Source organism: Coregonus clupeaformis, chromosome 36, assembly GCF_020615455.1.
Source record: "Coregonus clupeaformis isolate EN_2021a chromosome 36, ASM2061545v1, whole genome shotgun sequence".
Classification (NCBI taxonomy): Eukaryota; Metazoa; Chordata; class Actinopteri; order Salmoniformes; family Salmonidae; genus Coregonus; species Coregonus clupeaformis.
The window spans coordinates 12,846,539-12,868,682 of NC_059227.1; the positions used below are offsets into that span (position 1 = coordinate 12,846,539).

At 44.0% G+C, this 22,144-nt stretch overlaps 1 protein-coding gene across 1 annotated transcript in view; it reads left to right on the top strand.

The window, feature by feature from the left end:
• Positions 1-22,144, top strand: part of nudt14 (nudix (nucleoside diphosphate linked moiety X)-type motif 14) — a 76,407-nt gene that overhangs the window by 49,191 nt on the left and 5,072 nt on the right. Inside the window, exons 3-4 of the mRNA XM_041865422.2 lie at positions 5,742-5,806; positions 11,388-11,691. Of these exons, the coding sequence (XP_041721356.1) occupies positions 5,742-5,806; positions 11,388-11,691 (369 nt within the window). The remainder of the gene's footprint in view (positions 1-5,741; positions 5,807-11,387; positions 11,692-22,144) is intronic.

Genomic DNA, 22,144 nt, shown 5'->3' on the forward strand with positions numbered 1-22,144 from the left:
AAATAACAGATTAGCATGCTATCTCCTTTGTGTGACTTGCCGATGACAGGCTAGCTAGCTAGCTACATGCTACAGTACGTTCAGGGCTAAGTGGCTAGCAGCGCTAATGGTTAGGCCAGATTAGCTAGCTCACGTGATCATTGCGGTCCTGTGTGTTTTTTTTGTGCGAGGCTGGGTTTAATTTAGGAGGGATTGAAATGGGATTGTGCAGTGGCCTGTGGGAGAGGCTTTAAAAATGACCTACGTGTCCCCCAGAAAGGAAAATATATGAGTTAGTGTGTATCATTAGTTTTCATGCTCTTAAGTTAGCCTGGCTAACATTGTAATCAATCAAATATTTTGCTAGTAATGAAGAGCGTTGTTAGCCTATATTCCTCATCTTGTCTGTGCTCTGCTCATGTGTAGTGACTCTAAGGTCATTGACCCCTCTGTGTTACAATCCCATTATTCAAAGAGGCTTTAAAGGGATAGTTTACTCAAATTACAAAATTTCATTGGTTTCCTTAGCTCAATGAAGTTGATGATTGCATAAGATGATTTGGACATGAAGAGCAATGTTCCCTCTAAGCTGCGCGCGTGCAGTAGCCCCGAGACTGCCGTGCAGCTCCCCCGGGTCTGCTGTGCAGAAATATCAGCCCACAGAGAGAAGCACTAGATTGAACTTCACTCAACTTTCTAGAGCAGTGGTCATTTCGATCTCCAAGGGATTCAGCTGCCCTGAGCGCCGGGTAGGCGTACTGTTGCCATTTTGAACCATTTAATGTGTCTGAAGGTACAAACTCTGCCTTGCCGGCGGGCCCAGAGAGCAAATCAAGTGCACTATAGGCCTACCATTGGCCAATCGGATGGCTCAGATTACTGTGTCTGCAGTAATGTAGCAGGCATAAAAGAAAGCTACAGCAAAGTTGATACGTTTGAAACCATGACTAGAGAGACTGTCAACTAATACAGCAAAGAGCTGCTGTTTTTATGAGAGTTCATGTTTAAATTCTTCCTCAGCACTGTCGACACTTTGTATTCAACACTTTCATAAACCATAAAATGCACGTTCTTCCTATTTACACTCAGCGCTACAACATGCACTGCAGCAGTAATGAATGAGTAGGAAAGTGTATCTATGGGCTTGCGTTGTTATTATTCGTGGCTTGGGTCTTTTTTAATATCAAGGAATATTTCACTTTTCTCATAGGAGTAACAACCTGAATTTGCATGAGGCAGAAATAATGCGGTGCGACTTGAGTTTCGCCATCAGCTGGAAGATGGTGTCCTTTTTTGGTCAGTGTCAGCGGAGGAAAGGGAGAGCGGAGTGATGTTGAGAGGCGGACCCTCATTCTGCTGCTCTCTTCCTCCGCTGAGACTGACCATCAGATGCAGGCACCATCAGCCCAGTAAAATAAAAATAAAAAGCAAATTATTTAAATGTATGCTCACTCAGCTGTGCCTCACAAGTAATACAACAACTGATCTATTACCGGTGTGATCATATAGCCTACCTCAAATGGCCCGAACAACAATGCATTGGCAGGGCAATTCAAGCAAAGCTAATATGCGGTGATAATGTATTGGACCTATAGCTTACTGCACAACCCTCATTGCTACAGTACTGTTTTTAATTGGTTAATGTTGCATAGGCTTACTGTTTACGTCATGTTACAAACATATCTGAGCGGTAGATCTCGGCTTGCATTTTGACTCTGTGATCTTGACTCAGAAAAGGTTGGTGACCACTGTTCTAGAGTTTTCCCTGTTAACACTATCAACGTTTCCCTTTACTGTGGCAAATGTGATCGAATCAACGCAACATTAGCCACTTTCAATGCAGCATACCGAAACAAAACGAACTATGCAAGAGATTTTGTTGTAGGCAGAACGCATCGGAGTAGGATTCTATTGCATTGACACTCAAGACTGACTACACAGACCAGTGCAGCATAACCAATCAGAGCTGCAGTAGGCCTATATGCAAATAGACCATTGCCATATATGGATCTGTGCCATTTTACTTTTAACTGAATTGTGTTTACAGCATGAAATGTCATGAGTAGATGCGCTTGTTTTTAGATCAAAGCAAGAGCTGCATGTAGCCACGTGTGCATATTTGTTCATATCCTTTGCTAGTTAGTGAGTTATTAGCCCAGTTATAGATAATTTGTCGTCAGCAATAGGGGAGTGATTGCTTCCTACAAGAGCACAAAACATGTACATTTCTAGACATCTTTGAAAAGCGAGTCAGGTAAAGAGCTTTTTTTTTTGTTTTAAAGGTGCAGTGTTGTATTTTGAGACAGGCTCGAATAAGCTAAGTAGCCAATTGGCATAGGGTAGCATAATTTGTCTGATTCTCTGTAATATATATATAATAGATAATAGTATGAGAATAGTAATGCATTTTATTTTGTAAAGTGGTTTCTTGCATCAAACACAACAGCATTTTCAGTCACCTCCTTGTCTGAATGACAAGTGGATAAACCAGGTAACTGTCAAGCCTTGCATGTTTTTTTTTTTTCAAAAGTCTCATGGGATGTAGGCCTACATTGAACACCACACATTGGCTGCTACTGTAGGCTGAATGATAGAACAGCTATTTCCATGTTAAAATGTTCTGGGATGTATTTTCTCCATCGTTTTTGATGGTAGGCCACTCTGATAGGCGTAGATTATGATCAAATAGCCACAGTAGCCTACATGGCCACTGTTAAAACTGTAAATTAAAGGGGATACAGCCTCCGTGTTCACAGTATACGCGCGCTGGAAGTTGCACAGAATTTTCACAATGGTCAAGTTTGCACTCAGCAGACCTGAAATTTGCTCAGTGCATGAAAAAATTTGAGGGAACATTAATGAAGAGTGGAAAATGCTACTTTAGGAGATATTGACTTTCTGCCACAAATGGCAAATTATGGTTTTGGAAACCGTTGTTCATAGAATGCTTACAGGGTACCAATTGAAACCAATATTACATTCTGGTGAACTATCCCTTTAGTAGAGAGGAGCTTCACCAACTTGGAGGACAGTGGAAGGTGATAAGCTAAATAATTCTTGTTAAAAGTAAAACCAACATGATTTCGGCTCTTGGCCTTCATCAGGGTGAGCTGAAACGCATTGATTTGACTTTTAACAATAAAGATTTCTTACCAACTTCCACTGTCCTCCAAGAGTTGCGGAATCTCCTCTCTTCTTCAGTTTGCTCCTCAGTTCATGCACCTTGGTTGGAGAGCTAGGTAGCGGCAGTGTTCCTTTCCCTTAAACCAGGGCTGCCCAACCCTCTTCCTGGAGATCTACCGTCCTGTGGGTTTTCAGTCCAACCCTAATTTAACACACCTGATTCTGTACTGGCCCATGCTCAACAAGACCTTAACTAGCTGAATCAGAAATGCTAAATTAGGGTTGGACTGAACCTACAGACATTTACATTTTAGTCATTTAGCAGACACTCTTATCCAGAGCGACTTACAGTTAGTGAGTGCATTCATTATTTTTTTTATACTGCCCCCCGTGGGATTCGAACCCACAACCGTGGCGTTGCAAACGCCATGCTCTACCAACTGAGCTACATCCCTGCCGGCCATTCCCTCCCCTACCCTGGACGACGCTGGGCCAATTGTGCGCCGTCGCATGGGTCTCCCGGTCGCGGCCGGCTACGACAAAGCCTGGATTCGAACCAGGATCTCTAGTGGCACAGCTAGCACTGCGATGCAGTGCCTAAGGCAGGGTTGTGCAGCCCTGCCTTAAACTATCTCTTTAAGCAGTAGGTATTTGTTCTCTCCTCACTAAGGTGTTGGTCACTGGGTTCGGAAGCCAAAAGAGAGAGAAAGGGACAAAAGACTTGTGCCCTTATCCACAAAGCGTCTCAGAGCAAGAGTGGTGATCTAGGATCAGTTTTGCCTTTTAAATAATAATGAATAAGATTATATGGACAGATCCTAGATCACCACTCCTACTCTGAGACGCTTTGTGGATACTGGCCCATGTGTTAATCCTGCACTGACACGAAGACACACACACACTCACTCAATCACACATATGCACACACACTAACTAGTTTGGAATTGTGGACTATCCATGGACATTTTACACTGCCAAAATGTATGGATTTTTTAAATGTAATGCAATTTTGGTTTAAAATCAGTTTTCATTTTGTGCAGTTAAGCCTTTACACTCGTGATAATTGGCCGGTATGGATAGGGCTAAATTGAAATGTTTCGTACTGAAATATGAAAAGCATATGCATAACCATGGTAGCGATTGAAAGGGAACAGTTTGGAGATGATGGGAAATTATTAGACCAAAGTTGAGTACACAACAGTTCACCTGACACAAGACTGAATCCAAACATTGCACTGTTGATTTTATGTGCATTTTACTGTACTTTTCACTGCATTTGTTGAGAATGAAATCTGAAAATATTCTGGATACTTTCAATAACATCATAAGACTATTTCTGGAAAATGTTGGGTAGGTGCAACATAAGCCCAAAAAGGGTTTGAGTGAGAGGACTAACTGGTGTCTCCAAGTGGCCACAAACCTCTCTAAAGTGTGCACAGTTCCTAAGCAATTTGAATGCAATTTTATGACTCAAAGAAGTCTTCAACTAGAAGGTACGTTTTTTTTTTTTTTTTTTTAGCTCTCCTAGCTGTGCCGTTGAGGAACTCTAAGCAAGCACACTTGTAGTTGTTTTGTTTGGAACACAAACCTGCGTCCCTGCCATCACACAGTTACTGTTTGTTGTTTACGCAATCAAAAAACTGTCCATTATAAATCGCAATCTGGGTCAGGTGGGCATGATTTAAAAGCTTGTTCTACTGCCAACATGACTAGCTAAGTTATAAAATACGATCTTACAGTGTGAGGCTTTCACAAGGAAATTTAGAGAAACAAATTGTAATTTTGATGCGCATAGAAAGGAGTAATGTGTGCATTCAGATGCATGTGCCGCGGTGACTTTTCTTCACAGTAGACAAACATGCTCATTCTGTTCAGAACAACCCAGGGTATGACAACATTTCATCTTGTAACTGTACATCAAACATAGTGATCATAAACGTTGACACTGTATATGAGTTTTATGATATGAAAATGTGAAGTGCACATTTGGACTCACGGGTGTTTGGCTTGCTTGTATGACATGCGCCTCAACATCTCATCTTTCAAAATTAAGAGTCCTCTTAATTTACATAATTTCCCTGATTCAGACTACAAAAAATGTGCTAAAGTTGCCAAATTACCGCGAGGAATTGGGGCAACTTCTTGTTGTGCGTGGTTCTCAAGTTCAGAACGGCTGTCAGTCAAAACCCATACAGCGCTGTGAAGCGTAGAGACCGAGCTCTGAAGCCACTACGTTCCAATTTAGGCGCCATTTTCAACCCGTATATGGGTACGAGTGTAAAGGGTTTAACGCTCAAAAGTATCATCAACATAGCAGGGTGCTTACCTGCTTACAGACTAGAACAACGTAATTCTAAGTAGCGAATATACTTCCCAATTTGTGCCATCGCATGGCTACATTGGGAAGAAGCGATGGGGGCAGTCTGGGCAGATATGTATTCGGTTGTTGTTGATTTCTGTAAGCAGGAAGTTGTCCCGCTGTATATGATGATGTCATGTAATATAGTTTATTTCGTTTATTAACCAATATGATTTTGAATCAATAAACCTCTGTGATTCTCACTTTTACTCATCCCCCGAAAAATAATGAATGAATCAAACTGAATAAACTATTTTTCTCTGCTCCCTTTTCTTTCCAGTGTTTCGGTTCTGATCTTCAACACCACCTCGCACTGCTTCGTCTTGGTCAAGCAGTTCCGCCCAGGTAATACCCCCAACTTCCTTTTTGCTCGACCAATCAAATCATGTTTTATCCACAAGGATAGCGTTCTTTTTTCTTCTAAGGACTGGAAATTCACATTTTTTAAAATAGGTATTAGACAGTGAAGAGGGACAGGAAAGGGCAGGAAAGTAAGGCGTAGAAAGTGTGTTAGTAGGGCGTGGGTCTGATTCGAACCCACCACAACCTTGCTTTATCCCTGTGGGGAAACCCTGCTATTGTCACATTCCGAGCTTCTTAGCCAACACCTGTGTATTATGCTGAACTCCCACTTGAGTGTGTCAAGTGCAACAATATGTCCCCTGCCACGTGGTCTGGGATCTGTCTGGCATTGTCGAGGCTTGTCTATTACTGAGAAAAATGCTGACGGACTCTCTCCGCCCGGCTGGTGCACCGCCCCATCGAGGCTTTAAAATCCATTAGTCATCCCGTGGCATGTGGCCCTGTTCCATTCCAGCAGCTAACGCCTACCTCCAGCTCCCGCCACCCCTTTGGTGTTCACCAGGGTTGGGGTCGATTCCATTTCAATTCAGGAAGTACATTTCTTTGTGAATTTAAATGGAATTGTAATGGAATTTAACCCAACTCTGGTGTGGACAGATCAGGGGGAAAACAGGCGCTTAATAATATATTATTTTCAGCTGCTTGTGATAATATGGGGAATGCTCCACAGCCTATGTAGAAGGATTGGGTGCTTACATGTACCACTCCTCTTAGATATGTAAACCCTGAAGAGTTTGGGTCAATGGGTAGGGGATAGGGACCAAAATGGAATGGGGCCCATATCTCACCCGCTTAACTGAGTCTAGGGAAGGTTGGTAAAGCCATGGGGAGGTGCCATCAGTAATCGTTTTGGCGCAGGTTACAAAGGGGTGAGGTGCAGATGCAGATCTCGTCCGTCTTCCATTTGATGTATCATAAGCAGAGCAGTGCTCTCTCTCTCACACACACACACACACACACACACACACACACACACACACACACACACACACACACACACGTGGAGGCATGCTACACTATTTGTGAGGCAAGGCGCTCTTACCTTAGAGAGATGCCAACCAAAGATCACCCCAAAGATCCTCACAAACTTCTACAGATGCACCATTGAGAGCATTCTGTCGGGCTGCATCGCAGCCTGGTACGGCAACTGCTCCGCCCTCATCCGCATGGCTCTAAAGAGGGTGGTGCGGAAGCCCAACGTGTCACCGGGGCCACACTGCCTGCCCTCCAGGACATCTACAGCACCCGGTGTCAAAGGAAGGCCAAGAAGATCATCAAGGACCTCCGTCACCCAAGCCACGGACTGTTCACTCAGCTACCATCCGACAGACCGAGACAGTACAGGTGCATCAAAGCCAAGATAAAGAGACTAAAAAACAGGCCATGAGACTGTTGAACAGCCATCACTAGCTGTCTACCAGGCGATGCACACTCACTCACACACACAAGCTATCACACACACCTCATACTAACGAACACACCAAACGGACATACAGTCACAGCCAATGCTGCTGTCCCATGTTATGGAGACATTGATTGGACCTGTGGTAAATTCAATTGATTGGACCTGATTTGGAAAGGTACACGTCTATATGAGGTCCCATAGTTGACAGTGCATGTCAGAGCAAAAACCAAGCCATGAGGTTGATGGAATTGTCCGTAGAGCTCCGAGACAGGATTGTGTCGGGGCACAGATCTGGGGAAGGGTAACAAAAAAGAACCCGATGGTCACTCTGACAGTGCTCCAGAGTTCCTCTGTGGAGATGGGAGAACCTTCCAGAAGGACAACCATCTCTGCAGCACTCCACCAATCAGGCCTTTATGGTAGAGTGGCCAGACGAAAGCCACTCCTCAGTAAAAGGCACATAACAGCCCGCTTGGAGTTTGCTAAAAGGCACCTAATTGACTATCAGACCATGAGAAACATGATTCTCTGGTCTGATGAAACATTATATTTTACATTTTAGTCATTTAGCAGACGCTCTTATCCAGAGCGACTTACAGTTAGTGAGTGCATACATTTTTCATACAAACCATGACTGAACTCTTTGGCCTGAATGCCAAGCGTTACGTCTGGAGGAAACCAGGCACCGCTCATCACCTGCCCAATACCATCCCTACAGTGAAGCATGGTGGTGGTGGCAGCATCAGTTGGTATATATGTGGATATATTGAAGCAACATCTCAAGACATCAGTCAGAAAGTTAAAGCTTGGTCGCAAATGGGTCTTCCAAATGGACAATGACCCCAAGCATACTTCCAAAGTTGTGGCAAAATGGCTTAAGGACAACAAAGTCAAGGTATTGGAGTGGCCATCACAAAGCCCTGACCTCAATCCTATAGAAAATGTGTTGGCAGAACTGAAAAAGCGTATGCAGGCAAGGAGGCCTACAAACCTGACTCAGTTACAGCAGCTCTGTCAGGAGGAATGGGCCAAAATTCACCCAACTTATTGTGGGAAGCTTTTGGAAGGCTACCCGAAACATTTGACCCAAGTTAAACAATTTAAAGGCAATGCTACCAAATATTAATTGAGTGCATGTAAACTTCTGACACACTGGGAATGTGATGAAAGAAATACAAGCTGAAATAAATCACTCTCTACTATTATTCTGACATTTCACATTCTTAAAATAAAGTGGTGATCCTAACTGACCTAAAACAGGGAATTTTTACTAGGATTAAATGTCAGGAATTGTGATTTTCTTTTTTTTATGCATTTGGCTAAGGTGTATGTAAACTTCCGACTTCCGAGATAGGGTGACACACACATACAGTGAGGGGAAAAAAGTATTTGATCCCCTGCTGATTTTGTATGTTTGCACACTGACAAAGAAATGATCGGTCTATAATTTTAATGGTAGGTTTATTTGAACAGTGAGAGACAGAATAACAACAAAAAAATCCAGAAAAACGCATGTAAAAAATGTTATAAATTGATTTGCATTTTAATGAGGGAAATAAGTATTTGACCCCCTCTCAATCAGAAAGATTTCTGGCTCCCAGGTGTCTTTTATACAGGTAACAAGCTGAGATTAGGAGCACACTCTTAAAGGGAGTGCTCCTAATCTCAGTTTGTTACCTGTATAAAATACACCTGTCCACAGAAGCAATCAATCAATCAGATTCCAAACTCTCCACCATGGCCAAGACCAAAGAGCTCTCCAATGATGTCAGGGACAAGATTGTAGACCTACACAAGGCTGGAATGGGCTACAAGACCATCGCTAAGCAGCTTGGTGAGAAGGTGACAACAATTGGTGCGATTATTCGCAAATGAAACACAAAATAACTGTCAATCTCCCTCGGCCTGGGGCTCCATGCAAAATCTCACCTCGTGGAGTTGCAATGATCATGAAAACGGTGAAGAATCAGCCCAGAACTACAAGGGAGGATCTTGTCAATGATCTCAAGGCAGCTGGGACCATAGACACCAAGAAAACAATTGGTAACACACTACGCCGTGAAGGACTGAAATCCTGCAGCGCCCGCAAGGTCCCCCTGCTCAAGAAAGCACATATACAGGCCCGTCTGAAGTATGCCAATGAACATCTGAATGATTCAGAGGAGAACTGGGTGAAAGTGTTGTGGTCAGATGAGACCAAAATGGAGCTCTTTGGCATCAACCAAACTCGCCGTGTTTGGAGGAGGAGGAATGCTGCCTATTACCCCAAGAACACCATCCCCATCGTCAAACATGGAGGTGGAAACATTATGCTTTGGGGGTGTTTTTCTGCTAAGGGGACAGGACAACTTCACCGCATCAAAGGGATGATGGACGGGGCCATGTACCGTCAAATCTTGGGTGAGAACCTCCTTCCCTCAGCCAGGGCATTGAAAATGGGTCGTGGATGGGTATTCCAGCATGACAATGACCCAAAACACACGGCCAAGGCAACAAAGGAGTGGCTCAAGAAGAAGCACATTAAGGTCCTGGAGTGGCCTAGCCAGTCTCCAGACCTTAATCCCATAGAAAATCTGTGGAGGGAGCTGAAGGTTCGAGTTGCCAAACGTCAGCCTCGAAACCTTAATGACTTGGAGAAGATCTGCAAAGAGGAGTGGGAGAAAGTCCCTCCTGAGATGTGTGCAAACCTGGTGGCCAACTTCAAGAAACGTCTGACCTCTGTGATTGCCAACAAGGGTTTTGCCACCAAGCACTAAGTCATGTTTTTCAGAGGGGTCAAATACTTATTTCCCTCATTAAAATGCAAATCAATTTATAACATTTTTGACATGCGTTTTTCTGGATTTTGTTGTTGTTATTCTGTCTCTCACTGTTCAAATAAACCTACCATTAAAATTATAGACTGATCATGTCTTTGTCAGTGGTCAAACGAACAAAATCAGCAGGGGATCAAATACTTTTTCCCTCACTGTACATGTTTTGCAGAGGGGTCAAATATTTATTTCCCTCATTAAAATGCAAATCAATTTATAAAATTTTTGACATGCGTTTTTCTGGATTTTGTTGTTGTTATTCTGTCTCTCACTGTTCAAATAAACCTTCCTTTAAAATTATAGACTGATCATTTCTTTGTCAGTGGGTAAACGTACAAAATCCGCAGGGGATCAAATACTTTTTTCCCCTCACTGTACACTTTATTGAAACAAATCAGCCTTTGATCAAAAAGCTCGAGAGATTTTGTCGCCGCACAATGGCATCCAAACAATGGCTGACCCTTTTTGACACATTGTTCCTCAAGCAAGGGGAAAAAAGTAACCGGTTGCGTCCCAAATATCACCCTATTACCATCATAGCGCGCTACTTTTGACCAGAGTCCTAAGTAGTGCACAATACAGGGAATAGGGTGCCATTTGGGACACAGACTTTCAATGCGAGGCCTTCCTTCCATTCTGTGGAGTGCACTGCGGTGTCGCACTGTCCCCAGCCATTTAGCGGCAAACAAAGGATGTTCCCTGCCTGGCATAGTAACAGGGGCCTTTTGCACATTATTACACAAGGCAGCATTGTTTTTGGAGGTGAGGTGGAAAAAAACAAATGCATCCAATGTCGGTTTTTTTCATTGAGTGCAGACACAAGGTGTGTTTGTGTCTGTGTGAAATCAAACTGGAAGATCAAATCAAAGTTTATTGGTTGCGTACACAGTTTAGCAGTTGTTATGGCAGTGCAGCGAAATGCTTATGTTGCTAGCTCCTAACGATGCAGTCAGATGTCAAGCAATACAAATTTAAAGAAAAAATATATATATTATTACTGTCTCTTATTACTGTGTTTTCCACCAGTGAGGTTTTTTGGGGTTATGCTTTTCATGATTTTATAGGGGTATGATTTTACTAAACATGCAGTTCACAGAAACAAAGTTTGTCAGACACTTATTATTTCACAATTGTTGCTTATTTGAAGAATTAAAACGTAGACTTTGATTTTGAAATAAACTGCACCATTAGCACAGTCTCAATTGTCGAGAAGTGAATGGAACGATACATCACTGAGAAAAAGGTATATAGGCCTCAAGTCGATGTCACTAAACTGTAATATCTGTTGCTATCTAGCTCTACCCCTCTCACTCTCTCCACCCTCCCTCCCGCTCTCCTTCTGCAGCCGTGTACATGTGCGAGTGGGAGAGGACCCAGCCCAAGGCACCTGAATCGGCCGAGCAGGCGGCGGAGGAGAAAGAGTGGGCTGCGGCTGCAGCCCCGGAGACCCCCAGAGGCGAGACTGCTGCTACGGTGGGGGGCGGGGAGACGTCCCAGCCCCCAGGCTCAGTGGGGATGACCTACGAACTATGCGCAGGCCTGGTGGACAAGGCTGACCTGTCGCTGGAGGAGATCGCCAGGCAGGAGGTGCTGGAGGAGTGCGGCTACGACGTGCCAGTCGCCAAGCTGCGGAGGATCACCTCGTACAGGTGTGTGTGTACGTATGGCTTCGAGGTGAAGTTTCCCCTGTGTACAGATCTAGGATCAGCTTCCCCTCCCCTAATCCTAACCTTAACCATTAGTGGGGAAAATGCTAAACTGAGCCAAGATCAGTGTCTAGGGGCGTGTTCATCCTACACGGTGTGGCTCCACACACACACACCCATAGCTTCATACAGGCGCACACATGCATATGCATACGAGCACACACACATGCATGCATATGCACATACATACGTATAGACATTGTGCGGATATGCAACGTCTATGCAGACACACACACACAAACTAAGTCTAAGATTTACCTGCAACTTGGGAGAAAAGAAATGTGGAATGTCTTGTTTTTTCCTTTAGCCCAAGGGGCCGATAATTCTTAGGTTTAGTTAAAGGAAAAATCCACCCAAAACCACTCATTCCTATAATTTACAATGTGAAATAACACTCATATGTAGCTAGGTTTCCATCCAATTGACGACAGATTTTCATGCGAATATTCAAAAATCCACATAAAGAAAATATTCGCATTTCCACGTGCGCTAAAGCCAACAGCTCACAGATGCTGTGCGGGTGGACTAGTCTAGATGATGAGATTATTACGGACAAGAGTGGGAATATTTGTATTAGTCAAACGGCAGTCAAGCATCGATCATCATGTCACCAGACCCTCAATATTTATTGTAAAGGGGCATCAACGGCACTGTGCACTTTCACCACCCTGTGAAGTTCATCATACTTTATTTATCTGTAGCCTAATAAACTGCATGCTTTCCTGAGTCATATTGGGAGGACCACACACCATATCATCGCGTGACTCCCAAGTTTACTTCGATATGATGGTTATTATATCAATATTTGCACATAAAGGCGTTTCCACCGCCATTTCTCGCATAATTAATTTTACAGACACAAAAAGATCCCACCATGTCGAACAAATAAATGGTCGAACAAATGATCTGTCGTCATTTATAAAATTGTACCGAAACTTATTTTTTCCATCATAGCCGTCTTGATTTTCTTTTTATACAGTTTGACTTTACTCGCATAAAAATGATGGGTTGTGAACAAATGTTTAATTTTGTCGTTATAATAAGGTTGGTTGCAACGTGAAAATTGTTGTGGAAATCTGTTGCAGCTCACTCAAGTCGACTACAAAACCCGCAATGCTCTCTATGGGCTGGCTAGCTAGCTAGCTAGATAAGTAGCTAGCAAACGTAGCTACACACAATAATACCAAAGTCAATATCAGCATGTGAAGTAGCTAGTTAGTGCAGTTTGTTTAGGTGGTTTTACAGCTATCAATTTAGGAGTCTACAATCTCGCCATATTCAACCTGTAGATCGTGTGTTTCGCAGAGTGAGGTCTGACATTCGCAACGGCACCATGCATTTTGAATGTTGGACTGAAGTGGCAGACATAAGAGAAATGTGGTAGTCCCTCTGTTATATTACAAATGTTTCAAGGTAGAAATATTGCAAAAATATAATCAATGGCTCATTCAAGAGAAGACAACCTCCTGGGTTATGACATTGGCCAGAAATCTGACATGTATGATAGAAGTTTTTCGCAATCTAAAAGTAATCTTCCTATTAACTTCCAGTGTTGTGAGAGTGGCTTTATCACAATGCTATGTCAGACCGGTTGTAGTTCTGCCTGCGTGATTGACAAGAGCTCAGATAAACATGAAAATATGAAATGACCCCGGGAATCGATAGAACATCTCTCTGAGATGGCCAAAAATTATATAATATTCAGAATCTTTATTTTACGTGAGAGAAGGCAACCTTTCTGATATGCCCAAAGGACCCTCAGTAACCCTTTACAGTTGTGGTCAAAAGTTTTGAGAATGACACAAGTATTGCTCTTCACAAAGTTCGCTGCTTCAGTGTTATGAGATATTTTGTCAGATGTTACTATGGTATACTGAAGTATAATTTCAAGCATTCCATAAGTGTCAACGGCTTTTATTGACAATTACATTAAGTTTATGCAGAGAGTCAATATTTGCAGTGTTGACCCTTCTTTTTCAAGACCTCTGCAATCCGCCCTGGCATGCTGTCAATTAACTTCTGGGCCACATCCTGACTGATGGCAGCCCATTCTTGCATAATGAATGCTTGGAGTTTGTAAGAATTTGTGGGTTTTTGTTTGTCCACCCGCCTCTCGAGGATCGACCACAAATTCTCAATGGGATTAAGGTCTGGGGAGTTTCCTGGATTTCAATGTTTTGTTCCCCGAGCCACTTAGTTATCACTTTTGCCTTATGGCAAGGTGCTCCATCATGCTGGAAAAGGCATTGGTCGTCACCAAACTGTTCTTGGATGGTTGGGAGAAGTTGCTCTCGGAGGATGTGTTGGTACCATTCTTTATTCATGGCTGGGTTCTTAGGCAAAATTGTGAGTGAGCCCACTCCCTTGGCTGAGAAGCAACCCCACACATGAATGGTCTCAGGATGCTTTACTGTTGGCATGACACAGGACTGATGGTAGCGCTCACTTTGTCTTCTCCGGACAAGGTGTTTTCCGGATGCCCCAAACAATCAGAAAGGGGATTCATCAGAGAAAATTACTTTACCCCAGTCCTCAGCAGTCCAATCCCTGTACCTTTTGCAGAATATCAGTCTGTCCCTGACGTTTTTCCTGGAGAGAAGTGGCTTCTTTGCTGCCCTTCTTGACACCAGGCCATCCTCCAAAAGTATTCGCCTCACTGTGCGTGCAGATGCACTCACACCTGCCTGCTGCCATTCCTGAGCAAGCTCTGCACTGGTGGTGCCCCGATCCCGCAGCTGAATCAACTTTAGGAGACAGTCCTGGCGCTTGCTGGACTTTCTTGGGCGCCCTGACACCTTCTTTACAACAATTGAACCTCTCTCCTTGAAGTTCTTGATGATCCGATAAATGGTTGATTTAGGTGCAATCTTACTAGCAGCAATATCCTTGCCTGTGAAGCCCGTTTTGTGCAAAGCAATGATGACGGCACGCGTTTCCTTGCAGGTAACCCTGGTTAACAGAGGAAGAACAATGATTTCAAGCACCACCCTCCTTTCAAAGCTTCCAGTCTGTTATTCTAACTCAATCAGCATGACAGAGTGATCTCCAGCCTTGTCCTCGTCAACACTCTCACCTGTGTTAACGAGAGAATCTCTGACATGATGGCAGCTGGTCCTTTTGTGGCAGGGCTGAAATGCAGTGGAAATGTTTTTTTGGAATTAAAGTTCATTTTCATGGCAAAGAGGGACTTTGCAATTAATTGCAATTCATCTGATCACTCTTCATGATATTCTGGAGTATATGCAAATTGCCATCATCAAAACTGAGGCAGCAGACTTTGTGAAAGTAGTATTTGTGTCATTCTCAACTTTTGACCACGACTGTACACTTGTGGGAATTTGCCTATAAGGATCGAGCTAAATGTAAATGTTTCTTACAAAATAAATATGAAAATGCATAAGCATGGTAGCAATTGAAAGGGAACATGGAAAAATGGACCAAGTTTGAGGACACAACAGTTCACCTAACACAAGACTGAATTCATTGTACTTTTGATTTTATGTGCATTTTACATTTACTGTACTTTCCACTGTATTTGTTGATAACGAAATCTGAAAATGCTCTTGATACATTTAGTAACATGATAAGAATATTCCTGGAAAATGTGGAGTAGGTGCAACATGCGACAAAAACAATTAGAAGGGTTTGAGTGAGAGGACTAACTGGTGTCTCCGTGGCCACACACATCTCCAAAGTGTGCACAGTTTCTAAGTAATTTCAATGCACTTTTATGACTTAAACTAGAAGATGCTTTTTTGAGCCCTCCTAGCTCTGCTGTTGAGGGACTAGAGGAAGCACACTTGTAGTTGTTTTGTTTGAAACACAGCCCTGCATCCCCGCCATCACACAATTACTGTCAGGTGGGCAATCCGGGTCAGGTGGGCATCATTTGAAAGTTTGTTCTATTGCCAACATGACTAGCTCAGTTATAAAATACGATCTTAGTGTTAGGCTTTCACAGAGCAATTCAGAGAAACAGATCGTAATTTTGGTGCACATAGAAAGGAGTCATGCATGCATTCAGGTGTTACGTGGCACATATTCTTCACAATAGACAAACATATGAGTGACTGAGAAGCTCAGAATCTAGGGTCAGGTTGCATTCACACTGGCAACGCAGTCCCATGCAGAGCTGACGGAGGAGTATGTGTAATTTGATGCAGAGTTTGATGTGCGTTTAGCGCAATCTCAAGCAAGCTGACCCACCTACCCCTTCACCACTCCAATACACCTTCCCATTGAAATACATTGAGTTGGCGCTGTCATTTTACCCAGCGTTGCTTAGTGTGAATGCACCCTAACAATTCACTGGAACCACCCCCCACCCCGGCTTAAGCACCTCGATCCAATCAACTGAGCCATGGGGTGAGGAGCCGTGGTTGGTTGGTAACACTCTTGGCTCCATGCACGTGTGGCTCCCTGCTGGAGACCAATGTTCAATCCCTGTGTGCTCCCTTCTGACTGTCTCCTCTCCCATCTCCCACTCAGTTTCACATTTATCTGTCAATAAATCACTTAAAATACATAACGAAAGTGATTCTTCACTATCCCCCCCAAAAAACAAACGGAGCGATGGGAACCTTGGTGTTCACATAGAGTTCAAAGGACAGACCAGCTTTGCATGATCATTTGCTTGCATTTCCCTGTCCACCCACGAACCTACGGCAAAATAACTTGCTGAAGTCGTATCTGCATCTGTAACTTAGCAATAACTTAGCTATTCGTTTACACTTTTATCTCCTTCCACTTTGACACAGACAGAATCTTTGCGTTGTCTATCGCGGTACAAGTGGTGACTTGCTCCATGTTGACTCGTTTAAAGGAGCAGTGCAGTGAAATGTGATTTTCCTGTTTTTGTATGATATATCCACACTGAGGTCGAAATTAACAATGAAATTGTGAAAATTATGAGAATACCCTTTTAGTGTAAGCGTTTCTTTTTTTAATTTTTTGCCTTGAATTTCAGCCTGTTCAGGTGGGATGGAGTTTTTTGGTCCACAGCATGACAACACAATCTGATCTGATTATTCTGAGCAATGACCAGTCATCTTTTATTTGCATATGTGTCCTCCTACTTTGAAGGGTACACAAGGTATTTTGTACATTTACATTAAAGTCATTTAGCAGACGCTCTTATCCAGAGCGACTTACAAATTGGTGCATTCAACTTAGGATAGACAGTAGGACAACAGCCCTATTTCATTGTTATTTTTTTATGGGGGAGGGGGGGGTAGAAGGATTACTGTTATACTATTCCAGGTATTCCTTAAAGAGGTAGTGTTTCAAGTGTCTCCAGAAGCTGGTCAGTGACTCCGCTGTTGTGGGGGAGCTTGTTCCACCATTGGGGTGCCAGAGCAGCGAATAGCTTTGACTGGGCTGAGCGGGAACTGTGCTTCCATAGAGGTAGGGGGGCTAGCAGGCCAGAGGTGGATGAACGTAGTGCCCTCGTTTGGGTGTAGGGTCTGATCAGAGCCTGCTGGTAAGAAGGTGCCGCACCAGACGGGCTGCAGCGTTCTGGATAAGTTGTAGGGGTTTAATGGCACAGGCAGGGAGCCCAGCCAACAGCGAGTTGCAGTAATCCAGACGGGAGATGACAAGTGCCTGGATTAGGACCTGTGCCGCGTTCTGTGTAAAGTAGGGTCGTACTCTGCGAATGTTGTAGAGCATGAACCTGCAGGATCGGGTCACCGCTTTGATGTTAGTGGAGAACGACAGGGTGTTGTCCAGGGTCACGCCAAGGTTCTTTACACTCTGGGAGGAGGACACAACGGAGGTGTCAACCGTGATGGCGAGATCATGGAGCGGGCAGTCCTTCCCCGGGAGGAAGAGCAGCTCCGTCTTGCCGAGGTTTAGCTTGAGGTGGTGATCCGACATCCACACTGATATGTCTGCCAGACATGCAGAGATGCGATTCGCCACCTGGTTATCAGAAGGGGGAAAGGAGAAAATGAATTGTGTGTCATCTGCGTAGCAATGATAGGAGGGACCATGTGAGGATATGACAGAGCCAAGTGACTTGGTGTATAGAGAGAATAGGAGAGGGCCTAGAACTGCGCCCTGGGGGACACCAGTGGTGAGAGCACGTGGTGCGGAGACAGATTCTCGCCACGCCACCTGGTAGGAGCGACATGTCAGGTAGGATGCAATCCAAGAGTGAGCAGCGCCGGAGATGCCCAACTCGGAGAGGTTGGAGAGGAGGATCTGATGGTTCACAGTATCAAAGGCAGCAGATAGGTCTAGAAGGATAAGAGCAGAGGAGAGAGAGTTAGCTTTAGTGACACAGAGAAGAGCAGTCTCAGTTGAATGACCAGTCTTGAAACCTGACTGGTTTGGATCAAGAAGGTCATTCTGAGAGAGACAGCAAGGGAGTTGGCTAGAGACTGCACGCTCAAGAGTTTTGGAGAGAAAATAAAAAGAGATACTGGTCTGTAGTTGTTGACAGCGGAGGAATCAAGTGTAGATTATTTGATGAGGGGTGCAACTCTCGCTCTCTTGAAGACTGAAGGGACATAGCCAGCGGTCAAGGATGAGTTGATGAGCGAGGTGAGATAAGGAGAAGGTCTCCGGAAATGGTCTGGAGAAGCGAGGAGGGTATAGGGTCAAGCGGGCAGGTTGTTGGGCGGACGGCCATCACAAGTCGCAAGATTTCATCTGTAGAGAGAGGGGAGAAAGAAGTCAAAGCATAGGGTAGGGCAGTGTGAGCATGACCAGCGGTGTCATTTGACTTAATAAATGAGGATCGGATGTCGTCAACCTTCTTTTCAAAATGGTTGACGAAGTCATCCACAGAGAGGGAGTAGGGAGGGGGAGGAGGAAGAGGATTCAACAGGGAGGAGAAGGTGGCAAAGAGCTTCCTAGGGTTAGAGGCAGAGGCTTGACATTTAGAATGGTAGAAAGTGGCTTTAGCAGCAGAAACAGAGGAAGAAAATGTAGAGAGGAGGGAGTGAAAAGATGACAGGTCCGCAGGGAGTCTAGTTTTCCTCAATTTTCGCTCTGCCCGGAGCCCTGTTCTGTGAGCTCGCAATGAGTCGTCAAGCCACGGAGCAGGAGGGGAGGACCGAGCCAGCCGGGAGGATAGGGGACATAGAGTCAAAAGATGCAGAAAGGGAGGAGAGGAGGGTTGAGGAGGCAGAATCAGGAGATCGGAGGGAGAAGGATTTAGCAGAGGGAAGAGATGATAGGATGGAAGAGGAGAGGGTAGTGGGAGAGAGAGAGCGAAGGTTGCGGTGGCACATTACCATCTGAGTAGGGGCAGAGTGAGTAGTGTTGGAGGAGAGCGAGAGAGAAAAGGATACAAAGTAGTGGTCGGAGACTTGGAGGGGAGTTGCAGTGAGATTAGTAGAAGAACAGCATCTAGTAAAGATGAGGTCAAGCGTATTGCCTGCCTTGTGAGTAGGGGGGGATGGTGAGAGGGTGAGTCAAAAGAGGAAAGGAGTGGAAAGGAGGAGGCAGAGAGAAATGAGTCAAAGGCAGACGTAGGGAGGTTAAAGTCACCCAGAACTGTGAGGGGTGAGCCATCCTCAGGAAAGGAACTTATCAAGGCGTCAAGCTCATTGATGAACTCTCCAAGGGAACCTGGAGGGCGATAAATGATAAGGATGTTAAGCTTGAATGGGCTAGTGACTGACCTTCATGTCTTAAAGTAATGACGGACTGTTGTTTCTCTTTGCTTATTTGAGCTGTTCTTGCCATAATATGGACTTGGTGTTTTACCAAATAGGGCTTTCTTCTGTATACCCCCCCACCTTGTCACAACACAACTGATTGGCTGAAACACATAAACTTTTAACAAGGCACACCTGTTAATTGAAATGCATTCCAGGTGAATACCTCATGAAGCTGGTTGTGAGAATGCCAAGAGTGTGCAAAGCTGTCATCAAGGCAAAGGGTGGCTACTTTGAAGAATCTCAAATATATTTAGATTTTTTAACACTTTCTTGGTTACTACATTATTGAATATGTATTATTTCATAGTTTTGATGTCTTCACTATTATTCTACAATGTAGAAAATAGTAAAAAATTAAGGAAAATGCTTGAATGAGAAGATGTGTCCAAACTTTTGACTGGTACTGTATGTAATTGTATAAAAATTTGTATCAACACGGCCACACGGTCAGACTGAGCATTTCATTGATTAACTCTCCAAGGGAACCTGGATAAGGATGTTAAGCTTGAATGGGCTAGTGACTGTGACAGCATGGAATTCAAATGAGGAAGGAGGAAATAGACAGATGGGTCAGGGGGAAAAGAGAGAATGTCCACTTGGGATAGATAAGGATTCCTGTGCCACCGCCACGCTGACCAGATGGGCGGTAGGTAGCTAAGTGGTTAAGAGCGTTGTGCCAGTAACCGAAAGGTCACTGGTTCTAATCCCCGAGCCGACTAGGTGAAACATCTGTCGATGTGCCCTTGAGCAAGGCACTTAACCCTAATTGCTCCTGTAAGTCGCTCTGGATAAGAGCGTCTACTAAATTACAAAAAAATAATAATAATGCTCTCGGAGTATGCGAGAACACATGATCAGACGAGGAAAGAGCAGTAGGAGTAGCAGTGTTTTCTGTGGTAATCCATGTTTCCGTCAGCGCCAAGAAGTCGAGGGACTGGAGGGTAGCATAGGCTGAGATGAACTCTGCCTTGTTGGCCGCAGAACGGCAGTTCCAGAGGCTGCTGGAGACCTGGAACTACACGTGGGTCGTGCGCGCAGGGACCACCAGATTAGAGTGGCAGCAGCCACTCGGTGTGAAGCGTTTGTATGGCCTGTGCAGAGAGGAGATAATGCAAAAGAGATCGGAATAAAATTAACTAAACATCTGGGAAAGCGAGAGAGCAGGGCCTCCCTCACTTACCTTTCACTGAAACACTCAAATATAACTCCCAACTTCCACTTTAGAAATTATAATTGTTGTAAACTACAGCGGTTCAATGTTTTCTAGGAATAGACTCTAACTTTGTTTATTCAGCTAGCTAACTTGGTACAGTATTCTTCCGTGAAAACCGCCCAGGCCACCGTATCCTATGACGCCATAGCTAACTAGCATGCTAGCTTCCAATAACACACGGTTTAGCACCAATACTCCGTTACAACAAACTACCAATAGTGTGTTAACACGCTAAACAGATCATTCGTGTCCGTGTCTAACGTTGTGTAAAGTTTTGGGGTTCGTTTTGACAGTTTGACTGAGTACGTCGTCAACTTATTCAGCCAGTTAGTTAGCTAACTAGAATAGTTAGCATATTAGCTAGCCATCGCTCTCTGTCAACGAACCAACCCCTCCTCCCACAGTATGAAACACACAGAGAAAACCAAGCTAACGTTAACTAGTCACCCATGTCTTGAATTCCTTTTAAACGACTCTGGTTACCAGTATGTAAAAATAAAATAAAAAATAAATGTAAGTTATAAACTTACTAAAGCTAGCTACTGAATCAATTTAGCTAGTTCACGTCTGTCCCAACGGAGAGTCTAGACCAGGGGTATTCAACTCTTACCCTACAAGGTCCGGAGCCCGCTGGTTTTCTGTTCTACCTGATAATTAATTGCACCTACCTGGTGTACCCTGTGGAACTGGCTTTAAGGTCCAGAGTTGAGTTTGAGGGGTCTAGATGATCCTATCTGCCAATCAGGGCTGTGTACAGTACCATTAAAACGTTTGGACGCACCTACTCATTCAAGGGTTTTTCTTTATTTTTTTATAAATGTTCTACATTGTAGAATAATAGTGAAGACATCAAAACGATGAAATAACACATGTGGAATCATGTAGTAACCAAAAAAGTGTTAAACAAATCAAAATATATTTTATATTTGAGATACTTCAAATAGCCACCCTTTACCTTGATGACAGCTTTGCACTCTCTTGGCATTCTCTCAACCAGCTTCACCTGGAATGCTTTTCCAACAGTCTTGAAGGAGTTCCCACATATGCTGAGCACTTGTTGGCTGCTTTTCTTTCACTCTGCGGTCTGACTCATCCCAAACTATTTCAATTTGGTTGAGGTCGGGGGATTGTGGAGGCCAGGTCATCTGATGCAGCACTGCATCACTCTCCTTCTTGGTAAAATAGCCCTTACACAGCCTGGAGGTGTGTTGGGTCATTGTCCTGTTGAAAAACAAATGATAGTCCCACTAAGCCCAAACCAGATGGGATGGTGTATCGCTTCAGAATGCTGTGGTAGCCATGCTGGTTGTGTGCCTTGAATTCTAAATAAATCACAGACAGTGTCACCAGCAAAGCACCCCCACACCATAACACCTCCTCCTCCATGCTTTACGGTGGGAAATACACATGCGTTGATCATACGTTCAGCCCACCACGTCTCACAATGACACGGCGGTTGGAACAAAAAATCTCAAATTTGGACTCTAATTAACTTATCCTCTGGCGGTCCTCATGA